The 26,866-nt window shown below is 37.7% G+C and overlaps 1 protein-coding gene across 1 annotated transcript in view; it reads right to left on the bottom strand.

The window, feature by feature from the left end:
- LOC150101467 (serine/threonine-protein kinase Genghis Khan-like) overlaps positions 1 to 26,866 on the bottom strand; it is an 896,778-nt gene that overhangs the window by 39,125 nt on the left and 830,787 nt on the right. Inside the window, 1 exon segment of the mRNA XM_090400803.1 lies at positions 8,291 to 8,392. Coding sequence (XP_090256929.1) covers positions 8,291 to 8,392 — 102 coding nt within the window.

Raw genomic sequence — 26,866 nt, 5'->3', positions numbered from 1 at the left:
AAACATAAAAAACCATAAAAACATGCTATGATAACAGGCTTGTGAACTGAAGTTAAGTTTAACTTATGTTTTATATGTTTTTTAATTTGCTTTAAGGTTACCACACCTGAAAATTAACTTAAATTAACTATTTTCTCGGTTTCAGTCAGTCAAAAAAAGATGAACATATCCAATCACCAAGTCAATGTAACTACTGATTATATATATATATTAATCTATGTGGAATATTTAACTAAAGTTTAAGTTTTAATTTAGGTTTTAATTAAGTTTGTTTATTGCTCCATCTTGTATCTCACAAAAATGAAGCTCTAGTAGCAATGTATTTATTGATTATCAGTAGTGAAAAGAAAATTGTAGGGGTTACAAATTTGATGTTTAATCATAGCCTGCAGTCTTTTGTCAAATGGGAAGTTCCTGCAATATATGGTAGATGGAAATTCAGAGATGAAATTTTGTATATAAGGCCAATGAAGATTAATTTGTATATGTAAACTTCTACAGATGTAGAAGTTTACTAATGCTAATTGGTATCAGAGTAATGTTAATTGCACTTTGGTTAGACCTGAATTCAAATGCTGTCCAAAGTACAATGAATCTTACAATGGCTTTTCAAAGTGAGTTATATGGTTACAATAACTTTACTGAAATGTATATCAAAGTGTCAGGGTTTTCACTTTTAAATCTCAAAGTTTAAATCCTGCCCAACAGACTATATAAACAGAAAGGAATAACCACCCTATCAGAGTATTAAATTTATCTCAGCATCATCTTCATAGGAAGATGATGATGAGATAAACCTCTGTATATTTTATTAATTTATAAAAATATACAGAGGTTTCTCTCATCATTATCTTCCTATGATGATGAAATAAACCTCTTTTTAATTTATAAAAATATAGCAAAAGTGAAGTAAAAGCCGCAGTTAGCTAATGAAGCCAAAAAAAAATCCTAGGGAGTTCTTTCGATAGGTAGCCAGCAAAAAACAGGAATGATTATGGAAGAATGATGTTGATTGGAGCAAATGGTATAAGAACAACTGTTACAGAGGATATAGTTGAGATATTTAATGAGCAGTTCATAAAGGTCTTTCATGATCTGACATCATGAAGAGTTTGAGAACAGTGGATGATGAGGAGGAGAGACTGACTCTAAGTGAGCAAGAGGTATATGGGGAACTGAGCAAACTTCAAGTAAAGGCTGTGGTATTTAATAATATATCGGCACATATTGAAGGAATGTGCCAGGGAGTTGGCAGTTGCCTTGACATATTTGTTCAATATGAGTGGTGAAGTTCCAAAGGAGTGGAAGAAGGTAAAATTCTGCTTATTCTTAAGGAAAGTGACAAATCTCAAGCATCAAATTATAGGCCTATCTGTGTGTCAGTTGTTGTGGGTAAAGTGTTGGAAAGGCTGGTGAGAACCAGGATCCAGAATTGGGGTTGACAACAATGGTATTATCTTTGATAGATAGCATGGATTTGCTAAAGGGAGGTCATGTTTTAGTAATCTACTTATTTATTACAATAAAGTGATGGTTTCATTGGACAAAGGAGATGGATATAGAGTAGTATAATTAGATTTTGCAAAGGATTTTGACAGATTACTGCATGATAAGTAGTCAAACTAGAGTGGATGGGGTTGGATATTAGATTAGTGCATTGGATCGCAGATTGGCTATCTGATAGGTATCAGCAAGTTGTGTATAGGGGAACAATATCCCAGAAGAGGAAAGTAACTAGTGGTGTGCCTCAGGGATCTGTTTTAGGGCCATTGCTGCTTAACCTGTATGTTAATGATATTGGGCAAGATTTGGATGGGGATATTCAGTTGTCTGCAGATGATGCAAAGTTGGGACAAACTATGGGGAGCAGATGTTGTGGCCTTACAAGAAGACTTTGAGTGAATTGGCACAGATTGAGTGAATGGGCACAGGAGTTGGGATGACAGTTCAGTGTTGCAAAATGTCAGGTTTTAAAATTTGGGAAACAAAGATGGGATGTAGAATATAAGCTTGGTGGGGTGGAGGAAATAAGAGATCTTGGGGGTGATGGTGGATAAGGACCTAAAATTTAGAGAACACATCGCCAAAATTGTGAGGACAACACAAGAAATTCTGAGTACGATGCTGAGGACAAAGAGGAGTGATATGATAGACATGCAAGTCGGCAAGGGGTTGTTATAAGATTAATGTTGAAGAGGTTTTTCATAAAATGGTGGGAGATTGGGAGAGGACAAGAGGTTATCCCTGGAAGCTGTATAAGGAGGGTGTGAACAAGGGAGTGAGAAGCAGGTTTTTTGCATACAGAGTTGTGAATGATTGGAATGCTTTGCCTAAGAGGGTGGTGTCTGCAGAGAATTTGAGTGTCTTTAAAGTGTGATATATGAGCTGTGTGTATGATAAAGGGACCTCCTAGATGAGTCTTTGACTCCATGAAATCTTAGTTAATAATAATATATAGTAAAATATTAACTCTGATAAATGAAAAGTTTATTTTTAACCATATAACAATGATAAGTTTTTTTTTGGTTAATTCTAACATAATAAACTTATCCAATCCATTGCTCTTTGTGAGGTCAAAAATTCCTTCACAACAATCATTCATACAGTTTCCCCATTAAAAAAAAATAGATCATAATAACATTACTAATGTATTATTTGCTAAACATTTATTTGTCTCTGTATTACAAGGTTTAAGGTTAATTAGAAAGCATGTCAACTCTTGCATAGAAGAAAACATAATTAACTTGACTAGAAAGTTAAATAACTTATTTTAATTCTATTCCAATATTTTGACAGACTTTTTCTGGGATCAGGTTGACAATGAAAATGGCACAAAGAAAAGTAACTGGTGGTAACATCCATCGTATGGAATCTAGAATTTTGATGCCCCTGTTAACATGCAATTCAGCTGATTTTGGTGGTGATATCTTGTTTAGCTATAGTATTACTCAATATGATCCTCAGAAATTCCTTTCACTTTCTTTAAGTTGGGTGTGTGTGTCAGTCTGCAAAATTGTAAATATTCTTTGTGCAATATTTTTGAAGACAGCAGTTTATTATATTAGATTTTATGCAAGGTGTTAGTGCTGTAGTTATGAAAACCAGACTGCTAATTCTATTTGAAACAGCAACTGACTTTCCAGTTTGGTTGAAATATGCTAGTTTGCATATTATTATTATTATTATCCTAAGACCCCATGGAATCAAAGATTCATCTAGAGGTCCTTTTGTCATACACACAGCTCATTATACTGCGCCTTAAACACACTCAAATTCTCTGCAGACACCACTCTCTCAGGCAAGGCATTCCAATCATTCATGACTCTGCATGAAAAAAAAAACCTTCTTCTCACTCCTCTGCTCACATGCTCCTTATACAGCTTCTAGGGATGACCTCTGGTTCTCCCCTGATCTCCCACTGTTTTCTATAAAACCTCTTCAACACTGATCCTATAACAATCTGTTACTAACTTGTAGGTCTCTATTCATATCACCCCTCTTCCTCCTATCCACTAAACTCCAAAAATTGCATCTTCTTAACCTTTCCTCATATTCAACATTCCAGAGATCAGAAGCTACCTTAGTCAGTCGTCTCTGGATCCTTTCCAACACTTCTTTGTCCTTTTGAAAACCAGGTGACTAAATCTATACACAGATTTGGTCACCTGATGTGTGGCCTAATTAGAGCCTTATAGAATGGAACAAGAATCTCCTTACTTCTACAAGTCAGTGCTCTCTGCATCATTCCCAGAAATTTTTTGTGTTGTCCTTACAATTTTGGCAATGTGACCCCTAAATTTCAGATCCTTATCCATTATCACTCCAAGATTTAATTCCACCACCTCCAACAATATATCCTATTGTTGGAGGTGGTGGAATCAAGTATATTCAAGCTTTCTTGTAAGGCCACATCTTTTCTACTCTTCATTGTTTGTCCCAACTTTGCATCATCTGCAAACAACTGAATATCTCCATCCAAATCTTTGCCATTATCATTAACATACAGGTTACACAGCAATGGTCCTAAAACAGACCCCTGAGGAATGCCACTAGTGCCTCTCCTCTTCCAGGCTACTGCTCCCCCCCCATACACAACTTGCTGTTACCAATAAGTTGATAGTTATATCCTGCATAACTATCAACTTATGCAGGATATCATGAGAAATCATAGAAATTTGAACAAATTAAGTAAACTGGGCTGATTTGCATGTGTATGGATTTCATGTTAATCTGGAAAGGATATGGCTGGGAAAGTTTTTTTTTATTATCATCATTTTATGTGTGTCATTCAGGTTATTAGTTATAAGGCATCATACTAGGATATAATGAAGGCAATCAGTCATGTCACAAAGTTCTGTTCTTGGGCTTGTACTGTTTCATTTACATCATACTGATGTTGTCCAATGGTATGGATAATTTGGAAAAGGTGGGACAGATATGAAAATAAATAAACAAATTCTTGAATGCCTTTTATTCCCCAAAGAGAGTGGATAATGCTTTTAGTCCTAACTTTTAGAAATTGGTAGGCAGCTGTCTCCACCCTTAGTTGTTCCTCACTGGTAGTTGAGTTTTGGATATCAACAATTTATAGATTTTAAAAGTGACAAGAGTCATCTATATAAAGCCTACAAATAGTTGCCTACTGCATGAGAGGACAGTAAACAACTACTGTCATTTCATGTTGCAAGAGATCAGAAGAAAGAGATGAAGGGAAAAATCAGGAGAGTGGTACTGAAGAGACAGAAGTACTTGGCAGTGGAAACAGTAATAGTGTTAGAGATGAAGAGAGAACAGGAATGCAAGAGGAACAGGGAAACAGGGGGGAGCTCGGGTGGACAGGGAGACATGGCATAGGGAGAGTGGATGTTGAAAGTGGCAGTAAACGTGTGTATGAAGATGGAGTATATTGCAATGTGGGTGGGGAAATTGAGACTGAGCAGATATATGTGGTAAGTGGTGGTGATGAAGGTGATTGGACAGGTGTATAGAGAAATTACAAGTAACACATAGCTTGGATAGGACTGTTTATTGACCTAAAAATGATCTACTATATTTGTTTACAAATGCCAGAAGTATCTGATAAGGGGGAATGAAATGGTTTTAGTAATTGAGTTTATTTGCTTCAAAATCATTGGAATAAGTGAACATGGTTGAATGAAGATGATATTGTAACAGGAATAGAAATGGACAGATACAGTGTTTTTAGAAAGGGCAAGAAGGGAGTGGAAGTGCCTCTGATGATAGCAGGGGAATTAAGTCCACATAAGATAGACATGAAAGGGAGAAATAATGGCAGTGGTTATTGCAACAAGGTAGTGTGGGGTAACGTGGAGGTTTAGTGGAAGACATATTTAGTTGGATGTTGCTATAGTCCTGGGAATGTGGTGATGAAGAAATGTATAAACAACTTGGATTAATGAACAAAGGAAAGGTAATTATTATGGATGATTTTAATTAGCAGTATAGATTGGAATGAAGAGATAGCATTTGGGAATAAAGAATATGAATTTCTCGAGTTTTTGAGAGATAACTATCTCAGGCAGCACATAAAGAAGGGTATGTGAGGATTGAGAGTTCTAGATCTGATTATTTCATCAGAAGACGTAATTGTGAGAGGGGTTTTACACTCTCCTCTGGTTGGTGAAAGTGATCATGAAGTAATCACCTGTGTTGTGGCTAGTCATATGCAGACTTTTGTGAGGAAGGGATATAATATATGTGGAATTATAAGGCTGGTGATTATGATAAGCTTAGGAGACAGCTTGGAGCTATAATATGAAACAAGGAGTTGAATGGTAAGGAAATAAATTCTGCATGGGAACTGACAAAGAAATGCAAAACAGCATCACTGTGTGAATGTATTCCAAAGGTCAAAAGGCTGAATAAGGTATGTGTAAAATGGATGAATGTGGAGCTTAAGCATGAAATCTGGAAAAAGAAAGTACTTTGGAGGAACTACAAGATGAATAATGGTAATAATCAGTCACATGAAGAGTATAAAGAACAAGCCAGGAGAGTTACTCAGTTAGTAAGGAAAACAAATGTAGAGTATGAGCAGAAATTGGCAAATCAGGCAAAGAAAAATCCCGGAGAGATTTTTTAGATATGTGGCAAGTAGAAGGAAGAATGATCATGTAAGATGAAGTTCATGGATGGAAGAAGTAGAATGGTATCTGCTGCAGAAGACATTGTTGAAATATTCAGTGATCAATTTATAAGGGTATTTCATCCTGATCAGGGTGGAATCATGAGGAAATTAAGTGTAGAGGACACAGGAGAGGATAGCTTAATTGTGAGTGAGCAAGAGGTATTTCAGGAAATAAATAACCTTGATGTCAATAAGGCAATAAGATTTGATGACATATCACTATGCATCTTAAGGGAATTTTCCAGGGAATTGACAGAAGTATTGACATGCCTGTTTAATAAAAGTCTTGCAACAGCACAGGTTCCAAGGGAGTGGAAGGAGAGTAAAATTGTTCCACTGCATAAAGGTGGTGATAAGATTATAGCTTCAAATTATAGGCCAGTCTGTATATCTGGAGTTGTGGTGAAGGTACTGGAGATTGGTGAGAAGTAGGATACAGAAATGAATTGATAACATCAGTATTCTCTGTGGTAATCAGCATGGATTTGTTAAGAGGAAATTATGTTTCATTAACTTACTTATGTACAATAACAAGGTAACAAATGTCTTGGACAAGGGAGATGCATATACAGTGGTGTACTTAGATTTTGCAAAGGCTTATGATAGACTGCCACATGACAAGCTCTTAAATAAACTGAAACATATAAGATTGGATAACAGACTTCTGAGTTGGATTAGTGACTGGCTGTTAGATAGGTATCAGAAAGTTGTATATTGGGGTGCGGTATCCCGAAAGAGAAAGGTCATTAGTGGTGTACCGCAGGGATCAGTTTTGCGGCCATTGTTGTTCAATTTGTATGTTAATAATATTGGGATGGTTTAACTAGTGATATGCAGCTGTTTGCAGATGATGCAAAACTGGGGAGAGAAATGCAGAGTCAAGCAGATGTTATGGCCTTAAAAGAAAACTTGAATAGATTGTATGAATGGGTCGTAAGTGGAACTGTGAGCTCAATGTTGCAATTGTAAGGTTTTGAGATTTGGTAAGGGTAGATGGGATGCGAAGTATACACTTTGTTGGGAAACTTTAATGGACGTAGAGGAGACGAGAGATCTAGGAGTGATGGTGAACAAGGATCTGAAATTCAGGGGCTACATTGCACAAGTTGTGAACACGTCACATCAGATAATGGCAATGATGTGGAGGAACCTGACATGCAGAAGGGTCCTCCACATCATTGGAGGATGGAGGACCCTTCTTATGATGCCATTGTATAAGGCCTTGATCAGGCCTCATATGGATTATTGTGCACAGATTTTGGTTGCCTGGTTTTCATGATGACGAGGACATGTTGGAAAATGTCCAGAGAAGATTCACAAGGATGGTCTTTGAAATGTGGAGTGTGAGGACAGATTGATAGAATGTAAGTTGCAGAGCCTCGTGAATAGGAAGAAGAGGGGGGGGATATGATCGAGACATATAAGCTAGTCAGGGGTTGTTATTGCACTGACATGGAAGAGAATTTTCATAGAATGGGAGGGGGGGTAGAACAGGAGGCCACTGCTGGAAACTGTATAAGCGTGTGCAGAGTAGTGAAGAGTAGGTCCTTTGCATGGAGAATGGTTGGTGAGTAGAATGCATTTCCTGAGTGTGTTGCGGATGTGGACACATTGAATCACTTTAAAGAACAGTTAGATGAGCATTGTCTGCAATAGTGTGTACCTCCCACGATGAGTCTTGGATTACATGGAGGTCAGATGTTAATAATAATAATAATAACTCTAAATTATATTATTGTCTGAAATAGCTTGCGTTCTACAGCCAATTTTTTCAAGTTGGCTGGTTGAAAATCTGCATTTATGGAAGAGAAAAAAAACTGTAACCTGGCTATGAAAAATATTGACTAACTCAAATAGGCTGAAAAACAGTCTAGAAAAAGTTCCTCTAGTTGGTGATTAAAATCTAATTTATAACAATCTTTCTTCTGTTGATCTAGTTATTATGAAATATAGCAAAATTATAACAATACTACCTCTACACTATTTGCTGGTGACGCAAAGTTATAGTAAGCAATAAATACAATCTCTTTCAGAAGGATTAAAATAAGTCAACAGTTTAATGAATTAATAATATTTATATGCTAAGCCAAACTAAAAAAACATAATATTAAAAATAGTATGTTTTGTTACTACATAACTTACAACTGGTAAGTCCATTAATTTCTGCAACTGAATTCCTTCACCAGGTCCCATATGTGAAACATGATTGAAGTTGGTAGGGCCAGAAATCATACGAGACCTCCTCTCCACAGTTCTGTATGGAGAAAAGAAACATCTATTAGAAATTACCCACAATATTTTGTTATATTTTGGTGTGCATTTCAATTTGTAAAAACTTAATTTTTCTAATTCACATAAGCATGACCAGCAATGTTCATTTAATTATGAATATTATCCTCATCCTCAATTTCATTATCTTTGTCCTTTTTTTAATATATTGTGATTCAACTTTGGTTTATTCAATGTAAGTGATCTGTAAACTATTATCTGTTATTTCACCAGCTATTTACTGAATGGATGAAACACATCAATATTATATAATACCCAGATAATCAAGTACACACAATACAAATAATTTGGTGACTTCAAAACAGAGGAAACCTCCCCATTTAAAAGAAGCATTCAAATCTCAATAAATAAACATTAGATTACTTGATGACAATCAATCTTCTACTAATGATTCTTTCAGTCTTCTGATCATCTGTTTGAGGGCTAAGTTCTACTTCATGACCTTGAAAACAGGGCTTGGTAATAATGAGAAGTGTGATAATCATACTGTGGCTGCTTTTTGCTACACTATTCCCACCCCTATCATACCCAGATGGCTCTGTTGCATAACCAATTGTCAGATGGTTGCTGATCTACCTCTCTGTCCAGACAGGTAGATCAGTAACCATCCACTTAGAAGAACACATATCATACATCTGCAACCACGACTATGGTCAGTCTGGCCTGGCAGACCATGTTTCGGATACAACCCACAGGATCGCCTGGGAAAAAAAAACCACCATGCTCCACCACAGTAAATTCAAAAAATAAAGACTATTTTTAGAATCTGCAGCAGCACTCAGAAATCAGGCAAATCTAAATAAATTCGGTTGCATTAAACTTCCGAAAATTTGGGAAACATTAATTATCAGAGATTCCCACCTTACATTCTAGGCCACCTACAATAGCCCATAGAGGGTGCACCACCTAGATAGGACTTTAGAGTCACCCACATATTCAGATTAGTATTGTATTGTATTTGAGTGTATGTTACATTAGTTTTTTGTAATCCCTGAAGATGTATCAGTGACTGAGATGAAATATTGGAGGTATTAAAATCAGTTTTAATCCTTTCCGAGTGCTGTATATATATTCCATTAAGCCTCCAACATGATGTCCTCACAGCACTTAGCCTTAACACACAAAAACCAACAATTCTCAACTCCTACACTACCTTGAAGTCACCCAGCTATTAAGCAACCAGAAGTATGGATTTTGTTGCTGCCGATCAACAGGAGATCTACTCTCATATCATATATAACCCATCTCTGGACAAATGCCATGGAGAATTTTGGTGAATCTCAAATGGTTGCACTTGATATTTCTAAAGCTTTTGACAGGGTCTCGCACAAAGGCTTACTAAGCAAACTCCTATCATTTTGGACTGTCTCAGGACTTATGCAGTTGGATTGTTAGCTGTCTGTTTGAACACACGCACTATGTGTGACGGTAGACGGTTCCCTATCTTCTAACCATCCAACTAATGCTGGGGTTCCAAAAGGTTCTGTTCGCTCACCAACCCTCTTCCTTCTGTATATCAATGACCTACTTCGGTTGACCTCCAACCCAATACACAGTTTTGCAGATGACAGCACATTGCACTCCTCCCTTTCATTTGACAAACCTTACTCTACATAACTCACTTCAAGCTACAGAACATCAACTACCATTGTCCTCAATTCTGACTTCCAAGCCATCCTCCAATGGGGCTCAGATAACCTCATCAACTTCAATGCCAGTAATACCTAGTTCTGTCTTATTTCTCACAAAAAAGAACATTTTCCCCCAGTATTATTTTTGATAACACTTAAATTTCCAGACAGGATGAGAGTTCTTGTCTTGGAATTATCCTGACATCAGGCCTCTCCTGGTATAAACACATCAGAACCATTGCATCCTCAGCTTCCAAAAAACTAGGATTTCTCTTTCGTTCAATACATTACTTCACCTCCAAACAGCTGTTAACCTTATACAAATCACAAATCCACCCAGCTATCAAATACTGCTCTCACATTTGGAGTGGGGGCTCCTAAAAGCTCCCTCAAAATGCTTGACTCAATACAGAGGAGAGCAATTAAGTTGAAAAATTAACCATCCCTTACTAACTAAATCCCCTCACTTTCATATAGATGTTTGGTCTCCGCAATTTGTGTATTCTATAAACATTTCCATGGCAAATGTTCATCTGAAATAGTATCAATAATTCCTCAACTCTGTACTAAGCCCATTGGAACATGTACAGCTGCCACACAACATCCTTTCACAGTGCACCTTGAAACCCAAATAACAAGTTTCTTTTCCTCCTCCATCCCTGCTACTGCTGTATTGTGGAACAGCCTCCCCCCCCCCCCCCAATGTATTTCCCAAGGAATACAATATATAGACTTTCAAACAGACAGTCCACTAGAGGGCTACATGGTGTGTAGTGTTTACAGAGAGCTCCTGAAAAGATAAGTGTTATTTTGAGAAAAAATTGGCAATACTGATTTAATCTTAATGTAGTATTGTTTGTTTTTGGTAACTTGGTCTGCCTGTGTGATTTCTGCTTTATTTAAACTAGTAGCTTAAAGATACGACTGATAGTGTAGCACATGGTGCCAATGCAACGAAAAACAATGGCGACAAAAACTTCGCTGTCTTTGTTCAAAAACTTTAATGTAAGGGAATTCGTCCAGTGTAATGTGTGCAGGATGTATGCTTTCCCGAAAGAGGCTGGAGTCTGGATAGATAATGATAGTGATGGGAGACTGTGCTGAAAAATCTAAGGAAAGTGAGGAATTGAAGAGAGAGTGTGTGTGTGTGTGTGTGTGTGTGTGTCAGGTCGTGAGATAGTTGTTATAGAAGATAGCCAGAATGTGAGAGAAAATAGTGGTTTGATAGTAAATTGTGATGTTGTACAAGACAGCAATGAGAGCGGTGATGAAAGAGAGAGTGAAGGTAATTATACAGAGAGAGAGAAAATGGTTTGAATGATGAAAAAAATGAGAAATTAGCTGTAATGAGTGAGATCATACGCTTACGCAGAGTAATACATAGGGCGAAGTGGCAATTGGAGTGACTGCAAAACTCTTTCCCAAGTTCCTCGGCTAACGGAAATGAGCAAGTGTATGAAAGGAAAAATAAGCGTATGACTGGGAGTGTTTCAGAAATGAAGAAAAGAGTGTTGTATACTGTGACTCGTTAGTAAGAGGTGTGATAGATGAGAGTTTGACTAAATCGTACTTACAGGGTACGAAAATTAAGGATGTAAGTGACAGTATTAGAGAGCAAAAGCAGAGAGTGAAAGAAATGACAGTCGTAGCGGGAACGAATGATTTGAAAGGAGATAAATTTGATATGAGAGAGGACTTAAGGAATTATCAGAGGTAGCGTAAGAAAAGAGTGATAGAGTTAGGATAGTGAGTCTGTTGCCGTGATATGACAGAGAGGAGTTTAGAAGGAGGCCCATAATCGTAAATGACTTTATGCACAGGTTATGCAGATGGTGTGGTGTAAAGTTTGTTGATGTGTGAAGTGAGTTTGATGGGCAAAAGGATTTGTACAAGATGGATGGCTTACATTTGAATGGATTTGGTGTGCAAAGACTGGAACAAGTGTTGCTGAGTGAAGTGAGAGTGGATGTTCAAAATCAGGGAAACTAGAACTATTAAGGAGGGGAGGAAGTAGATATACAGACATCAGTGAGGCAGTTGAGTGTAAGAATGTATATAATGAGCCTGAGCCAGTACGAAGGACAGGAAATCAGAATGGGATAGCTAGTATAATGCGCCAAGATAGGGATGGGACAAAGGGACCACTGCATTTCATGTATACTAATGCCAGGAGTATTAGGAACAAGAAGGAAGAATTTTTAGCCTTGGTTGGCTCTTCCTGGCCACAGGTTATTGGCATTAGTGAAACATGGCTGATGGAAGATGATATAGTTAGTGGGATAGAATGTGTAGGGTGTAATATGTTCAGGAGAGACAGAGAGAATAAAATGGGGGAGGAGTGTCATTAATGATAGCTGATGAACTGCAGCCAAGGAGAACAGAAGTTGTATTGCAGGATAGTGAAATGAGTTCATTTGAGGCTATTTGGTGTGAGATTGAGACTAATGGAACAAAATGTACAGTTGGGTGCTGCTATAGACCAGGTGATGGAATAGATGGTGGAGATAGTATGCATAGACAAATTGATGAAATGAGTGGAAGGAGGGTAATTATTATGGGGGATTTCAACTATGGTAACACTGATTAGAAGGAGGAGAGGACACATATGAGGAAGGAACTGGATTTTATTCAGTTACTAAGGGATAATTATCTGAGACAGCATGTAATGGAAAATACAAGTGGTTCGAGAGTGCTTGACCTAGTAATAGCATCTGAGAATTTGACTGTAATGAATATGACCATGTTGCCACCTATTGATGAAAGTGATCATAGGGTCTTGATCTGGGAGGTGGCTAAATGTGTGAAATTTTCGATTAAGACAGGGTACATGTGGAATTACCGTGCTGGCAAGTATGACAAGCGTAGGAGATTGCTTGGTTCGGTGCCATGGCATGTAAAACTGCAAGGGCTGGATGTTGATAGGGCATGGAAAGAGGTCAAGGAGCATTTCCAGGAGGTTATGGCTGACTGTATAACTAGAGTCCGAATAGTAAATCAAGTAGGGGTTAAATGGATGAATAACACCATTAAATTTGAGTTGCAAAAAAAGAAACAACTGTGGAAGGAATTTAAGGAGACCTGCAGACACATGACCAGTATAAAGTGCAGGCCAGAAGGGTAACAAATGTGGTAAGAAAAGCAAAAGCTGATGATGAAAGGAAATTAGCCATGCAAGCTAAAGAGAATCCTAAACAGTTCTTTCAATGTGCTGCAAGTAAAAGAAAAACTGTACACAGAAGAATGATTTTAAGGAATGCTGATGGTAGGGAGGTCACTGAATCAGTCACTATAGTGGAATTACTGAGTGAGCACTTTGCAAGAGTATATCAACCAGGTGGTGACATTGAAAGAATGAAGGAACCGTTAGTTTATATGGGAATTGTGGTGAATGAAGTGGAGGTGAATAGTCTATTACAGAACCTTAATGTGAATACATCTGTGGGATTGGATGGTATACCAGCACAGGTCTTACGTGAAGCGGCTAAAGAATTGTCAGTGCCCTTGACCATATTGTTTAATCTGAGTCTTGGGTCTGGTTTAGTCCCGAAGGGGTGGAAAGAGTGGAAAATAGTTCCACTGCATAAAGGAGGATCCAAGACTACTGTTGAAAATTACTGACCGATCAGCATATCAGGAGTCATTGTCAAGGTCTTGGAGAAAGTAGTCAAGGGAAAAATACAGGAATGGATTGATGAAAATGAGATACTGTATGGGGGACAGCATGGTTTTGTGAAGGGTAGATCATGCCTCAGTAACTTGCTCAGGTTTTATAACACAGTGACAGCTGAACTGGATAAGGGTAAAGAGTTTACAGTGATACTGCTGGACCTGGCTAAGGCATTTGACAGGATACCACATGGAATTCTAATCCGTAAACTGCAACATATGGGAATGGATATAGGGTTGGTGAGATGGATTGGAGGGTGGTTGATGGAGAGATATCAGAGCGTAGTTTACTCAGGAGTAGAGTCCAAAAGATGGCCTGTGACTAGTGGTGTGCCACAGGGTTCTGCTCTTGGACCACCGCTGTTTAATTTGTTCATTAATGATATAGGGAAGGAACTGAGAGGAATGGTTCATTTGTTCGCTGATGATGGAAAGTTGGGTAGCGCAATAGTGAATGCAGAAGACATCAAAATTTTGATATTAGCTGATAACAATAGTAGTTTGGTAATTGATGCAGAGGATATAGTTGAAGTATTCAATAAGAAGGTTATCAGGATATTTCATTCTTGTGAAGGTGACATTATGAGAAGCTGGAGTACAGAGGATATGGTGGTGAAGGGATTGATGGTGAATGAACAGGAGGTATATAAGTTCCAAAGGAGTAGAAGATGAGAAAAATTGTTCCACTTAAAAAAAAAAAAGGGGGGGAACTGAGGCTACAAATATATAGACCAATTTCTATGCCTTGAGTTGTTGTTAAGGTGTTAGAGTGGCTGGTGAGGACTAAGATTCAGAATTGGGTTGATAATGGATTTTTCAAGGAAGGTCACATTTTAGCAATCTGCTTACATACTACAACAAGTTGACGAATTCACTGAATAAGGCACAAGCAAGTACGCTGGTGTACTTTGCTTTTTCAAAGACCTCTGATAGATTGCCACATGACAAGCTGGTAATTAAATTGAAACAAATGGGCTTGGATAAGAGACCTGTTGGACTCTTATCCAAGCCCATCTTATCCAAATAACTGGCTGTCAGATAGGTATCGGTAGGTTGTAAATGGGGAAGTGGTATCATACCTTGTATGCTAAAGTTGGGGCAAGCTTAACTGGAGATATGCAACTGTTTACTGACAATCCCAAGTTGGGAAGAACTATGAGGAGCAGAGCAGATGTTGTGGCCTTGCAGAAGCATCTCAATAGATTATGTGAGTGGACAAATGAATGAGGTTTCAGTTTAATATTGCAAAGTGCAATGTCTTGAAATCCTGTAAACAAGGTTTTAGAATGTAGACTATACAATTCATGGAGAAATTTTGAAGGATGGAAAAGATGAGAGATCTAGAGTGATGGTAGACACAGACTTGAAGTTCAGAGGTCAGATACCATGGTGAAGATCTTGACATGCAGAAGCAAGATAAGTTATAGTTCCACTGAGGTTCATATGCAGCTTGATCAAGACTAAGGTCTTGATCAGGCTGCATATTTACTATTGGTGTGCAAATTTGGTTGCCTGGTTTCCAAGGGGGATGATGATATATTAGAGAGGGTCCAGAGAAGGTTCACTAAGTTGATTTCAGGTCTATGGAATGTGGGATATGAGGAAAGATTGAGGGAATGCAACTTACAGAGCCCTGTGAATAGAAGAAGCAGAAAGGATATGACAGGCATATAAGTTGGTGAAGTGGTTGTTACCAGATTAATGTTGTGGAGATTTTTCATAGAGACAAGAAAAAGGAAGCTGTATAAGAAAGGTGCAAGCAGCAGTTCATTGTATGGAGAGAGTAGTTGGTGAGTGGCATGCATTACTTGAAAGTACTGTTGGTGCAGAAACTGTGAATGGATTTAAGGCACAGTGGATGATCTCTTTGCATGAGAGTGTGGATCATCCATGACGAATCCTTTAACTCCATGTGTTAATAATGATAATAATATATCTGCACAAGCTGGTAAACAGCTGCAGCACACTACCTCTATGTTAGTACTGAGTGAGACTTCTTGAATTGCATGTGGTAGCCTACAAGGTTAGCAACTCCTATCTTTTCCTTACAGATGGCAAAGATACAACTGGGTTTTACTTTTGTCAGTCTCAGATTATTCCTTTCTGGGGAATTATTGATCATCTCAGGAAAAATATCCAAGACATTGTTAAATTCAACTCCATTCAGGATACTGAGTATTTTAATAATTCTGTTTTAGTGGATCATCTCAGCGCATTTCCTTGATTCTTTGAAGCTCTTTCCATTAATTTTCTTACCACAGGATTTTCATATAGTGTGATAATTTTTGGTACGTTTTCGAGAGTGAGGCCATATTTATGATTTCCTTAAAAATGCTTGAGTGAAAAGTAGAGTAAATCTTAGCATTAAAGGATAATGTAATTGTGAGAAAGTGTGACAGTCATTCCAGCTGATGTCCTCTTAGATACTTTTTTTGAATGACCTTTTCAGAGTAAGAAAGTTTTCCACTATATGTGGTTTACTTCCTCTTCATCTTTTAATATAGAATGCTTTGCTCTGGCTTGATCTTTTGAATCTCTAATCATTTCACCTGACATGTTCACAATATACTGGGTATTCTTCCTCATAATGAGTTCATTTGAGTATTTTGCATTATTACTATGATAACATCTGACTTCCATGGAGTTGGAGACTTACCGTCGTAGGTACACACTATTGCACACAATGCTCATTGAACTGTGCTTTAAACTGTTTCCATGTTTCTACACCCACAACACACTCAAGCAATGCATTCCACTCACCAACCACTTTCCATGCAAAGAACCTACTCCTCATTCCTCTACTCACACACTCTTCTTATACAGTTTCCAGCAATGGCTCTTGTTTTACCCCCCCCCCCATTCTATGAAAAATCTCTTCCATGTCGACCTGATAAAACTCCTGATAGCTTATATCTCAATCATATCCCCCCCCCCTCTTCCTCCTATTCACAAGGCTGTGCTTCTTATATTCTCTCAATCTGTCCTCCTACTCCAAATACCACCTTTTTGAATCTTCTCTGGACGCTTTCCAACATATCCTCGTCACCATGAAAACCTGGCAACCAAATCTGTGCACAATAATCCGCATAAGGCCTGATCAAAGCCTTATATGGATTATTTTAATTAATTCATACAATTTATTATTTATTAATTATTTTAATTAATTGTACAATGGCATCATAATCTATTTCTGCATGTCAGGGTCCTACACATCACTGTCCAATGCGATGTCTTCACAATGCAATGTGTCCAATGAATTTCAGGTCCATGTCCACCATCACTCCTAGATCTCTCATCTCCTCATATCATTATACATACAAATATTATTAACATAATGATATAATCTATCATTAACTATCATATCATTAAATATCATTAATACAAATTGAACCACAAAACTGACCCCTGCGGTACACCACTAATGACCTTTCTCTTTCAGGATACCGCACCCCATATACAACTTTCTGATACCTATCTGATAGCCAGTCACTGATCTAACTCATAAGTCTATTATCCACTCTTATCTGTTTCAATTCATGTTAACTACACAATATCCACTGAACAGAGTTCCTTAAAAGCTTTTGGGGATCCCACCAACCCTTTTGGATAAAGAAGGGCAACATATTCCTGATAGGATGTTCACCTGTTTAAAGTATAATGACAAATCGGATAATAGAAAATAAGGTTCAGCATCAGAGCTCCCCACCTATCCACCACAGAGTCACATATGGATTCTCAATATCTATAAAAGCAATTACAGTGGTCAAAACTGGGATGACAGGGCTATCCAAGATGCTATGCTATGCTGGCACTAGAACACACCCTTTTCCCAGACCATGGGAGTAGGGACTTACTATAACACTACTTACCCTTGCAATCAAGCTCACTAGCCAACCCATCATGGCCCAGCCAGGAACCCCCCCCCCCTACAGAATACGGAAATTCTTCTGGCTGGGACAACTCTTCTTGCTCTTTTCAGATGTTCACAGTTCACAATGTAAGGCACACATGAAAGCAAGAGCATTTATCCCAGTGATAGTGATCTGGAAAAATAAGAAAATAAAAAATATTCAGGAAAAGTAGAGCAAAGAATACAGGAAGAAAATAGCAGAAACAGATGAGAAATGAAAAGGACCAGTACTATCACTGGGATGTCTCTCAACCACAAACAGGTGTCTTACATGGAAGTGATGGGCAAAGAAAAACGGCTATCAGTTTAATGTGGTTATGGTTATAAGGTTATAATTTTTGAATGAAAAGATTACCACCATTATACTGCATTGATAGAGCTAGACGGCAAGAAATTGATGAGGCCTAGGATTTTGGGATTGCTGAAGGACAGGAAGTTGAAGTTTTGAGGGAATATTGCACATCAGATTGCCTGGTTATCAACTACTGTTAGGGTAAGTCACAGATGGGGGAGAGCAACAGTGCAAGGTCTTGAAATTTGGTAGTGAAGGTTGAGATGCAGAGTATACAATTAATGGAGAAATTTTGAAGGAGGTGGAGGAGATGAGAGATCTGGGAGTAATGGTGGACAGAGACCTGAAGTTTAGGGGTCACACTGCTAAAATTGTAAGAACATCCAAATGGATTATGGTAATAATGAGGACATTGACATGCAGAAGCAAGGAGGTTATGGTTCCCTTGTATAAGGCTTTGATCAGGCTACATGTAGACTATTGTGCACAGATTTGGTCACCTAGTTTTCAAGAGGATGAGGATGTATTAGAGAAGGTCAGAAAAGGTTTACTGTGTCATGCCTATGGAATGCCAGCAGAGGCAGATCAAGCAAGTGTCAGACCTGGCAGCCACCAGGGGCCTCCGAGCTATGTGGAAAAATTAAATGCGATCTATAAGAACGATATAAATTACGCATTTTGATGATGAATTGGAATAGTTTCCAATTTAAAATTAAAAATTGAATACTGTCACACAGGTATCCAAATGAAGAAATTTTTTTAGAGGATCTGTAAATTTTATCTCCAAGTTCCCCAGTCGGCTTAATCCGCCCCTGAATGTCAGATACAAGGAGAGATTGCAATTTACACAACCTTGTGAATAGAAGAAGTGGGAATATAATTGAGACATATAAGTTGGTGAAGGGTTGTTATCATTATTAATGTGGGTGAGATATTTCATAGAGTAGAGAGAGGCAAAGGTAGAACTAGAGGCCATCCATGGAAGCTGTATAGGAAGGGTGCAGTCAAATGCAGTCCATCACTCTCATACAGTTCAATTCTTCCTTCAAACTCATTCCACACATTAACAAACTGCATTCCTTTTTCTTCACACATTTCCACCAACATAGCATTCATAATTTTTTCTCTCTTCCTCATCCATCACTGTCATACCTGGGTAACACACTGACTATCTTTCCTATCACTTCCCATCATTTGTCCCTACTACCATCTCTTTTGCTTGCTTACTCCTCATAGCCAATGCCTCAAACACTCCATTAACCTCCCAACCGGCTGGTGTGGATGATATAGTCAGCTCTCCCTAGATTTTTTCATGGATCAAAACTTCGTCGGCATTCTACCTTTTATCATGCTATTACTTTCCTCTGCCGATAATCTCATTACGGCTATTCTATAGCCATTAGTGGATTAACTGTTGCTGGGTGACCTTTGTGTCCCCCCCATCTTTACGTCTATTGTGTTGCTTAGAATTTCATTTACTGTCCTAAGTTATTTGACCTTTCTTGCCTCTAAAATGATTTATTGTGTCTCTTCCCAAAAATTGAAACGAATTTCACATATGCAAAAAAAATCAATCCTGAAATGACCACTGATCAGCTTTTGCAATGAATCTATTTAGTGATAGCAAATTTGGTCTATTTTATTCTACAAATGAGTGCACCAGAAGAGTTGCACTGATTGTTCTTTCACTTTACGTATAATAAATGAATAATTTTTTTTCGAATTTCAGAATTTTTAAATGTTTGCTTCAAAAATTTATGTCAAATATTTATATTTTTAAATAATATTTATTGAAATAAATATGTCCTTTTGCTTTCGTTTCTAGCCAAATAGCATTATATGGATCATCACATTTCAGTTTTAGAAACGATTTTTTGTTATTCATAAAGACAAAATAAAAAAAAAATGTTAAAATGCTAAATTGCATTACTCAGTTTCCGATTGTGTCTTTTTGGTATGAAAAATTTATATCCAATGATATTTTAGCAGTGATTCTTCGCCTTTTATTTATTTATTTGTATTATGCATATTACGATAATATCTAGTGCATATCCTCGTAGATATGTTGAAAATATGTGTGATTCAAAATTTTTGTTCATTTTGAAGATTTTCTAATGCCCCCCCCCCCCCCCACCTCCTTATCCTCTCCTGGAACTCAATTGCATAACTACTCTAAATTTCTATACAGGTTTGAAAGCTTTTCTAGACATCATTCAAAATCAATTACTTCATTTTACCATTTTGACAAAAGATATACGGCAATCAGATTGTACCGTGAAGCTTCTAATTCTGTTCTATTTATTTGCAATCTAAAACCAGCTGTTCTACTGTCTGCTGAAATTATTTGAAATTTTAGAAATAATATGCTATATTTTCACCATGCAAAATTGTTTATATGCATACCACACAAAAGAAAGTTCAGTAGTATTGTTTTTGTTTGTTTTTCTTTAAAAAAATCTAAATATTACTTCTGCTGCTGGAAGCTATTTCTGAAATAATCTACTTGGTAATATCCTCTTAGCTGGAGGAAAAGTTGAAGGCTTATTACTCTCAGCGCTATTGAGAAGAAAGGGGAGAACACTAAAGTGCCTCAGGCTGTAATGCAGAATATGTCAAGAATGTCTTGTTTCCTTTTCAATTGTTGATTACCTATATCCTAACAGAAATACTGACGTTTTGTTTACATGCTTATACATCATTTATGCCAAAATAATTACTTAATTTATAATGATCAGTTTCACTTTTATTATCAAAAATGAGAAATTAAATCATACAATTATCTTGAAAAAAGAGGATTTGAATTATTTTCAAAGAAAAGGTGCATATGTGTTTCATAATCTTTTTTTTGGGGGGGGGTATAGACCTAATCAATCTGCAGATATTTCAGATAATTTATTTCATAAATCGTTCGCAAGACAGCTGTTACAAACGTAAATCACTTGGGGAACATACCCATTCATTTTAGTGTAAAATAGTAGCAAAGGTTCAGTTACTTTAGATATGTAATCTAGAAGAAAATGTTATGCCTGCTGAGATTAGAATCTTACGTGAATAATTTTTCTGACATGATTTCTCTATTTGTTATAATTTACCAATTTCCAGATTTTTTCCCTCATGCAGACTCCATGTTATATGCAGTGATTTCTTCTTTGTACTACAAGGAAAAAAATCAGATAACAGAAGAAAAATATGTAGTATTTTCTTTTCCACTGGCTGAATTTACAATGTTCTTTCTTTGTGTTTTGAAGAGAAAGTGCAAATGACTTTTTTCTTACTATTTTTGCCATTATAACATCGCATATAATTATAAGAGTGACATTTTACCGTTTTTCTCTTACACGAGAAACAGAAATAAGGTAGTAATAATATTGTTGATTATGTCAAACTTCACTGTAGCATAAATTTTTATTACAAAACTTTGCAATATATATATATCTCTGAAACAAGAAATTTGGAACCCATATCACATCAATGTTGAGTGTTGGCAAGGTGAAAATGTTTCTGTTATTATTTATATATTTCATTTATTAACTGGGGGGGCTATGCCCAACCCCCCGTGTTCCGGTCTGGTAGGCCAGTTCTCCTTCAATTGTGATAACTCGAAATGGGGTTCCGCCCCTGAATTCTGATGACGCGAATTTTGAAGACTCGACACTCAGGGTAGCCTGAATTTCAAAACGTTTCGAAAAACATGATATAAAAAGGCTTATCATTTTATATATATATATAGGGTAGATTTTATTTCATTATTTTTTATTGTTTTGGTGAAATACTTTACCTGGAATACTCTTTCCAGTTCGAGAGGAACTGGAAAGAGTATTCCAGTTCCTCTTATATTTTATTCCTTGGAAAATATCATTCTGTGTCATGAAAAGAACTTAAAAATTCACCTTCAAGATGAAAAGGAAACAGTTCATTTTCAGGTATCCCTCTATCAATATTTGTAGTCCTGAAAAGGACTGTTTTGATGGCCTTGAAAACAAACATTTTTTATTTCATACTGTTCAGAATTTAAAATTCTTGAACAGTGTGGAACACCTTGAAGCAAGGGTACACACACAAAGCAGTTTTACACTCAGGGCACCAGATTTTTGTTTCCTTTCTAATATTTTTTTTATTACATACATAACATTTGTGTGCAGGTTTTTTTATTAGCCGTTGGTGGTAGATTTTCGAGAAAATGGTTGGAGTTAGAAGCGTTCAACCTCAGATGTCTGAGGTTGAATGCTTACAGAATAGAAAGTGCCTCATTTTCTCTCAAAAGCAGAAAAACAGGATTTCCTGTTTTTCTGCTTGCCGAAGTAGGCGCATGTGCATGCAGCAATGCTTTCGCAATTTCTATTCTGTATTCTAGATATGTTATGGTAGACAAACATTTTTTCTTGTGGAGGAGGAAACTGTTCCAAATAACAAAATCTAATACATGTCCAAACACATTTTTGTAATATTTTTTATGCTGTTTCCTCATTACAGAGTAGAATGATAGCTGCTGATCGCACCTGTCGACTCCACCCATAGTGTCGTTGTATGCACACACAGCAATGGGTTTTTCTTTGTTCAAACCATGCTTCTCCACGGATTCCGTTGATGGATTGTGCAGGGAAGACAGCAGAAAAACATCTTTTTTGTCTTTCCAACGTAGTGCAAAGACTTTCCCTCGCCGATAAGCTCGGATTTCCCCCTTCGATAGCTTTCTTGAAGCCAGATCTGGAGGCATATCTCGCCTTTTTGCATTTACAGTACCATAACTTTCTGTACAATGCTGTAAAAGCAAATCAGCAAGTTCAGGACACATATAGTAATTATCCATTGTAATGCAGTAACCTTTCCCCAGTAAAGGGTCTCTCAATATCAGACAATATACATAAATAATATGTATATTGTCTGATTTATAATTTGCTAATTTATAATGATAATGCTAATTTATAATGATTTGTGGGTGCCCGCTAGAGGGCCAGACGGATGGTTGTGTTTTCAGAGAGCTCCCGAAAGCTAAGTACAATTTTGAGTAAAAATTAGAATATAGGTTAAAATCATAATGTAATATTGCCTAATTTTTGTAGCTTGTTGTGTCTGTGGGATTTTGGTGTGAATTCCTTTATTTAATTTAGTATATAACATTACATTTCATAGATTTAAATATGGTGCCAATGAGACATAAGATAATGGCGTCCAAAAATACGACGGCATTGTTCAAAAACTATAATGTGAGAGAGTTTGTCCAACGTGATGTGTGTGTGGGATGTATGCATTCCCGAATGAGGCTGGAATGTGGATTGAAAGTGATAGTGGTGGGAGAAATTTGGTGCAGAAAGTGTAAGCAAAGTGAGGAGTTGAAGTATGTGTCAGGTTGTGAGATAGTTATGGTCGAAGAAAGCCAGAATGTGAGTGAAAATAGTGGCTTGATAGGAAACTGCGATGTACAAGATGGCAATGAGAGCGGTGATCTTAGAAAGAGTGAAAGCAACCATACAGAGAGAGAAAATGGTTTAAATGATAAAAATAATGAAGAATTATTTGTAGGAAGTGAGATCGCTAAGTTGCGCGCAGTGATACAAAATGCGCAGCGGAAATTAGAGCACCTGCAAAACTCTTTCCAGAGTGATTCAGTTAACGTAAATAAACAGCCTAAGAATGGGAGAGTTTCTGAAATGAAGGAAAGCGTGTTGTATGGTGACTCGTTATTAAGAGGGGTGATAGATGGCAGTGTAACTAAATCGTACTTACCGGGTGCGAAATTTAAGGATGTAAGTGAGAGTATTAGAGTGCAAAAACAGAGGGTGAAAGAATTAATAATTGTGGCGGGTATGAATGAATTGAAAGGTGATAAATTTTTTATGAGAGAGGACTTGAAAGTATTGTTAAAGGTAGCGAAAGAAAAGAGTGACAGAGTTAGAATGGTTAGTTTGTTGCCGCGGTATGACAGAGAGGAGTTTAGAAGGAGGGCCATAATCGCAAATGACATTATGCGCAGGTTATGCAGACGGTGTGGTGTTGAATTCGTGGATGTGTGAAATGAGTTTAAAGGGCGAAAGGACTTATACAAGATGGATGGCCTGCATTTGAATGGACTTGATGTGCGGAGACTGGAAAGAGTGTTGAATGAAGTGAAAATGGATGTGCAAAACCAGGTAAACTAGAACTACCAAGGAGGGGGTTGGGCGGTTGGATATGTAGGCATCAGTAAGACAAATGAGTGTAAGAATGTATATCATGTACCCGAGCCAGCACTAAGGACAAAAAATGGGAATGGGTCATTTAGAATAATGCATCAATATAGGGATGGAACTAAGGGATCACTGCATTTCATGTATACTAATGCCAGGAGTATTAGGAACAAGAAGGAAGAATTTTTGGCCTTGATTGGCTCTTCCTGGCCACAGGTTATTGGCATTAGTGAAACATGGCTGACGGAAGATGATATAGTTAGTGGGATAGAATGTGTAGGTTATAGTGTGTTTAGGAGGGACAGAGAGAATAAAATGGGGGGAGGGGTATTATTGATGATAGCTGATGAACTGCAGCCAAGGAGAATTGAAGTTGTATCGCAGGATAGTGAAAGGAGCTCATTTGAGGCTATTTGGTGTGACATTGAGACTGGCAGAATAAAATATACAGTTGGGTGCTGCCATAGACCAGGTGACGGAATAGATGGTGGAGATAGTATGCATAGGGAAATTGATGAAATGAGTGGAAGGAGGGTAATTATTATGGGGGATTTCAACTATGGTAACATTGATTGGAAGGAGGAGAGGACACATGTGAGGAAGGAAATGGATTTTATTCAATTATTAAGGGATAACTATCTGAGACAGCATGTAATTGAAAATACTAGGGGTGTGAGAGTGCTTGACCTGGTAATAGCATCTGAGAATTTGACTGTAATGAATATGACCATGTTTCCACCTATTGGTGAGAGTGATCATAAGGTCTTGACCTGGGAGGTGGCTAAATGTGTGAATTTTCGATTAAAACAGGGTATATGTGGAATTACCGTGCTGGCAAGTATGACAGGCTTAGGAGATTGCTTGGATCAGTGCCATGGCATGTACAACTGCAACGGATGGACGTCGATAGAGCATGGGAAGTGGTCAAGGAGCATTTCCAGGAGGTTATGGCTGATTGTATACCTAGGGTCCGAATAGTAAAACAAGTAGGGGTTAAATGGATGAATAACACCATTAAGCTTGAGCTGCAAAAAAAGAAACAACTGTGGAGAGAATTTAAAGAAAGGGGTGACCTGCAGGCACACGAACGGTATAAAGTGCAGGCCAGAAACGTAACGAGTGTGGTAAAAAAAGCAAAAGCGGATTATGAAAGGAAACTAGCTATGCAAGCAAAAGAGAATCCCAAACAGTTCTTTCAATATGCTGAAAGAAGGAAAAAAACTGTACACGGCAAAATGATTTTAAGGAATGCTGATGGTAGGGAGGTCACTGAATCAGTCACTATAGTGGAATTACTGAGTGAGCACTTTGCAAAAGCATATCATCCAGGTGGTGACATTGAAAAAATGAAGGAACCATTAGTTTATATGGGAATAGTGATGAATGAAGTGGAGGTGACTAGTCTATTACAGAACTTTAATGTGAACACATCTGTGGGATTGGATGGTATACCGGCACGGTGAAGCAGCTAAGGAATTATCAGTGCCCTTGACCATGTTGTTTAATCTGAGTCTCAGGTTTGGTTTAGTCTCGAAGGTGTGGAAAGAGGGGAAAATAGTTTCATTGCATAAAGGAGGATCCAAGACTATGGTTGCAAATTACCGACCGATCAGCATATCAGGAGTCGTTGTCAAGGTCTTGGAGAAAGTAGCCAAAGGAAAAATACAGGAATGGATTGATGAAAATGAGATACTGTACAGGGGACAGCATGGCTTTGTGAAGGGTAGATCATGCTTCAGTAACTTGCTCAAGTTTTATAACAAGGTGACGGCTGAACTGGATAAGGGAAATGGGTTTGCAGTGATACTGCTGGACCTAGCAAAGACGTTTGACAGGATACCACATGGAATACTAATCCGTAAACTACAACATATGGGAATGGATATAGCGTTGGTGAGATGGATAGGTGGTTGGTTGATGGAGAGATATCAAAGAGTAGTTTATTCAGGAGTAGAGTCCAAAAGATGGCCTGTGACTAGTGGTGTGCCGCTGGGTTCTGTTCTTGGACCACTGCTGTTTAATCTGTTCATTAACGATATAGAGAAGGATCTAAGTGGAACAATTCATTTGTTCGCTGATGATGCAAAGTTGGGTAGGCAATAGTGAATGCAGAAGATGTCAAAGTCTTGCAGGATGACTTAGATAGATTGGAGTTCTGGGCTAAGGAGAATGGATGTCAATTTAATGTGACAAAATGTAAGGTTATGCATTTTGGGGTGAAAAGATTAGCAGCAGTATATTACATTGGTGGAAACGTACTCCAGGAGATTGATGAGGCCAGGGACTTGAGAGTGTTGGCGGATAGGAAGATGAAGTTTAGGAGGCACATTGCAAAAGTGGCTAAAGCAGCTCATCAACTAACTTGGTTGTTGAAAAATACTTTGACGAGCAGAGACAAGCAAGTTATTGTACCTCTGTACCGAGCCTTGATAAGACCTCATCTCGACTACTGTGCCCAAATTTGGTCACCTCGGTTCCTTCTTGATGGGGAGGTGGTAAAGAGGATCCAGAGACGAGTGACTAAGATGATAACAGGTCTATGGAATGAACCATATGAGAACAGGTTGAAGATTTGTGGGTTGCAGAAACTAGTTGATAGGCGGAAAAGGGGAGATATGATTGAGACATTCAAATTGCTAAAGGGAGTCTATAGGATTAATTCAGAGAATATTTTTGAGATCATGACTGGTTGTGGGAGAATTAGGGGACACCTATGGAAGCTGGGCAAGAGTGTGATTAGCAGGGGTGTTAGAGCTGGGTTCT

Source organism: Typopeltis vanoorti, chromosome 11 (assembly GCF_054136105.1).
Source record: "Typopeltis vanoorti isolate ZY-2024b chromosome 11, IOZ_Tvanoo_1.0, whole genome shotgun sequence".
In the NCBI taxonomy this organism is placed as follows: Eukaryota; Metazoa; Arthropoda; class Arachnida; order Uropygi; family Thelyphonidae; genus Typopeltis; species Typopeltis vanoorti.
Note: the sequence above shows the minus strand (reverse complement) of the source record. Positions and strands in the feature narration are given on the sequence as shown.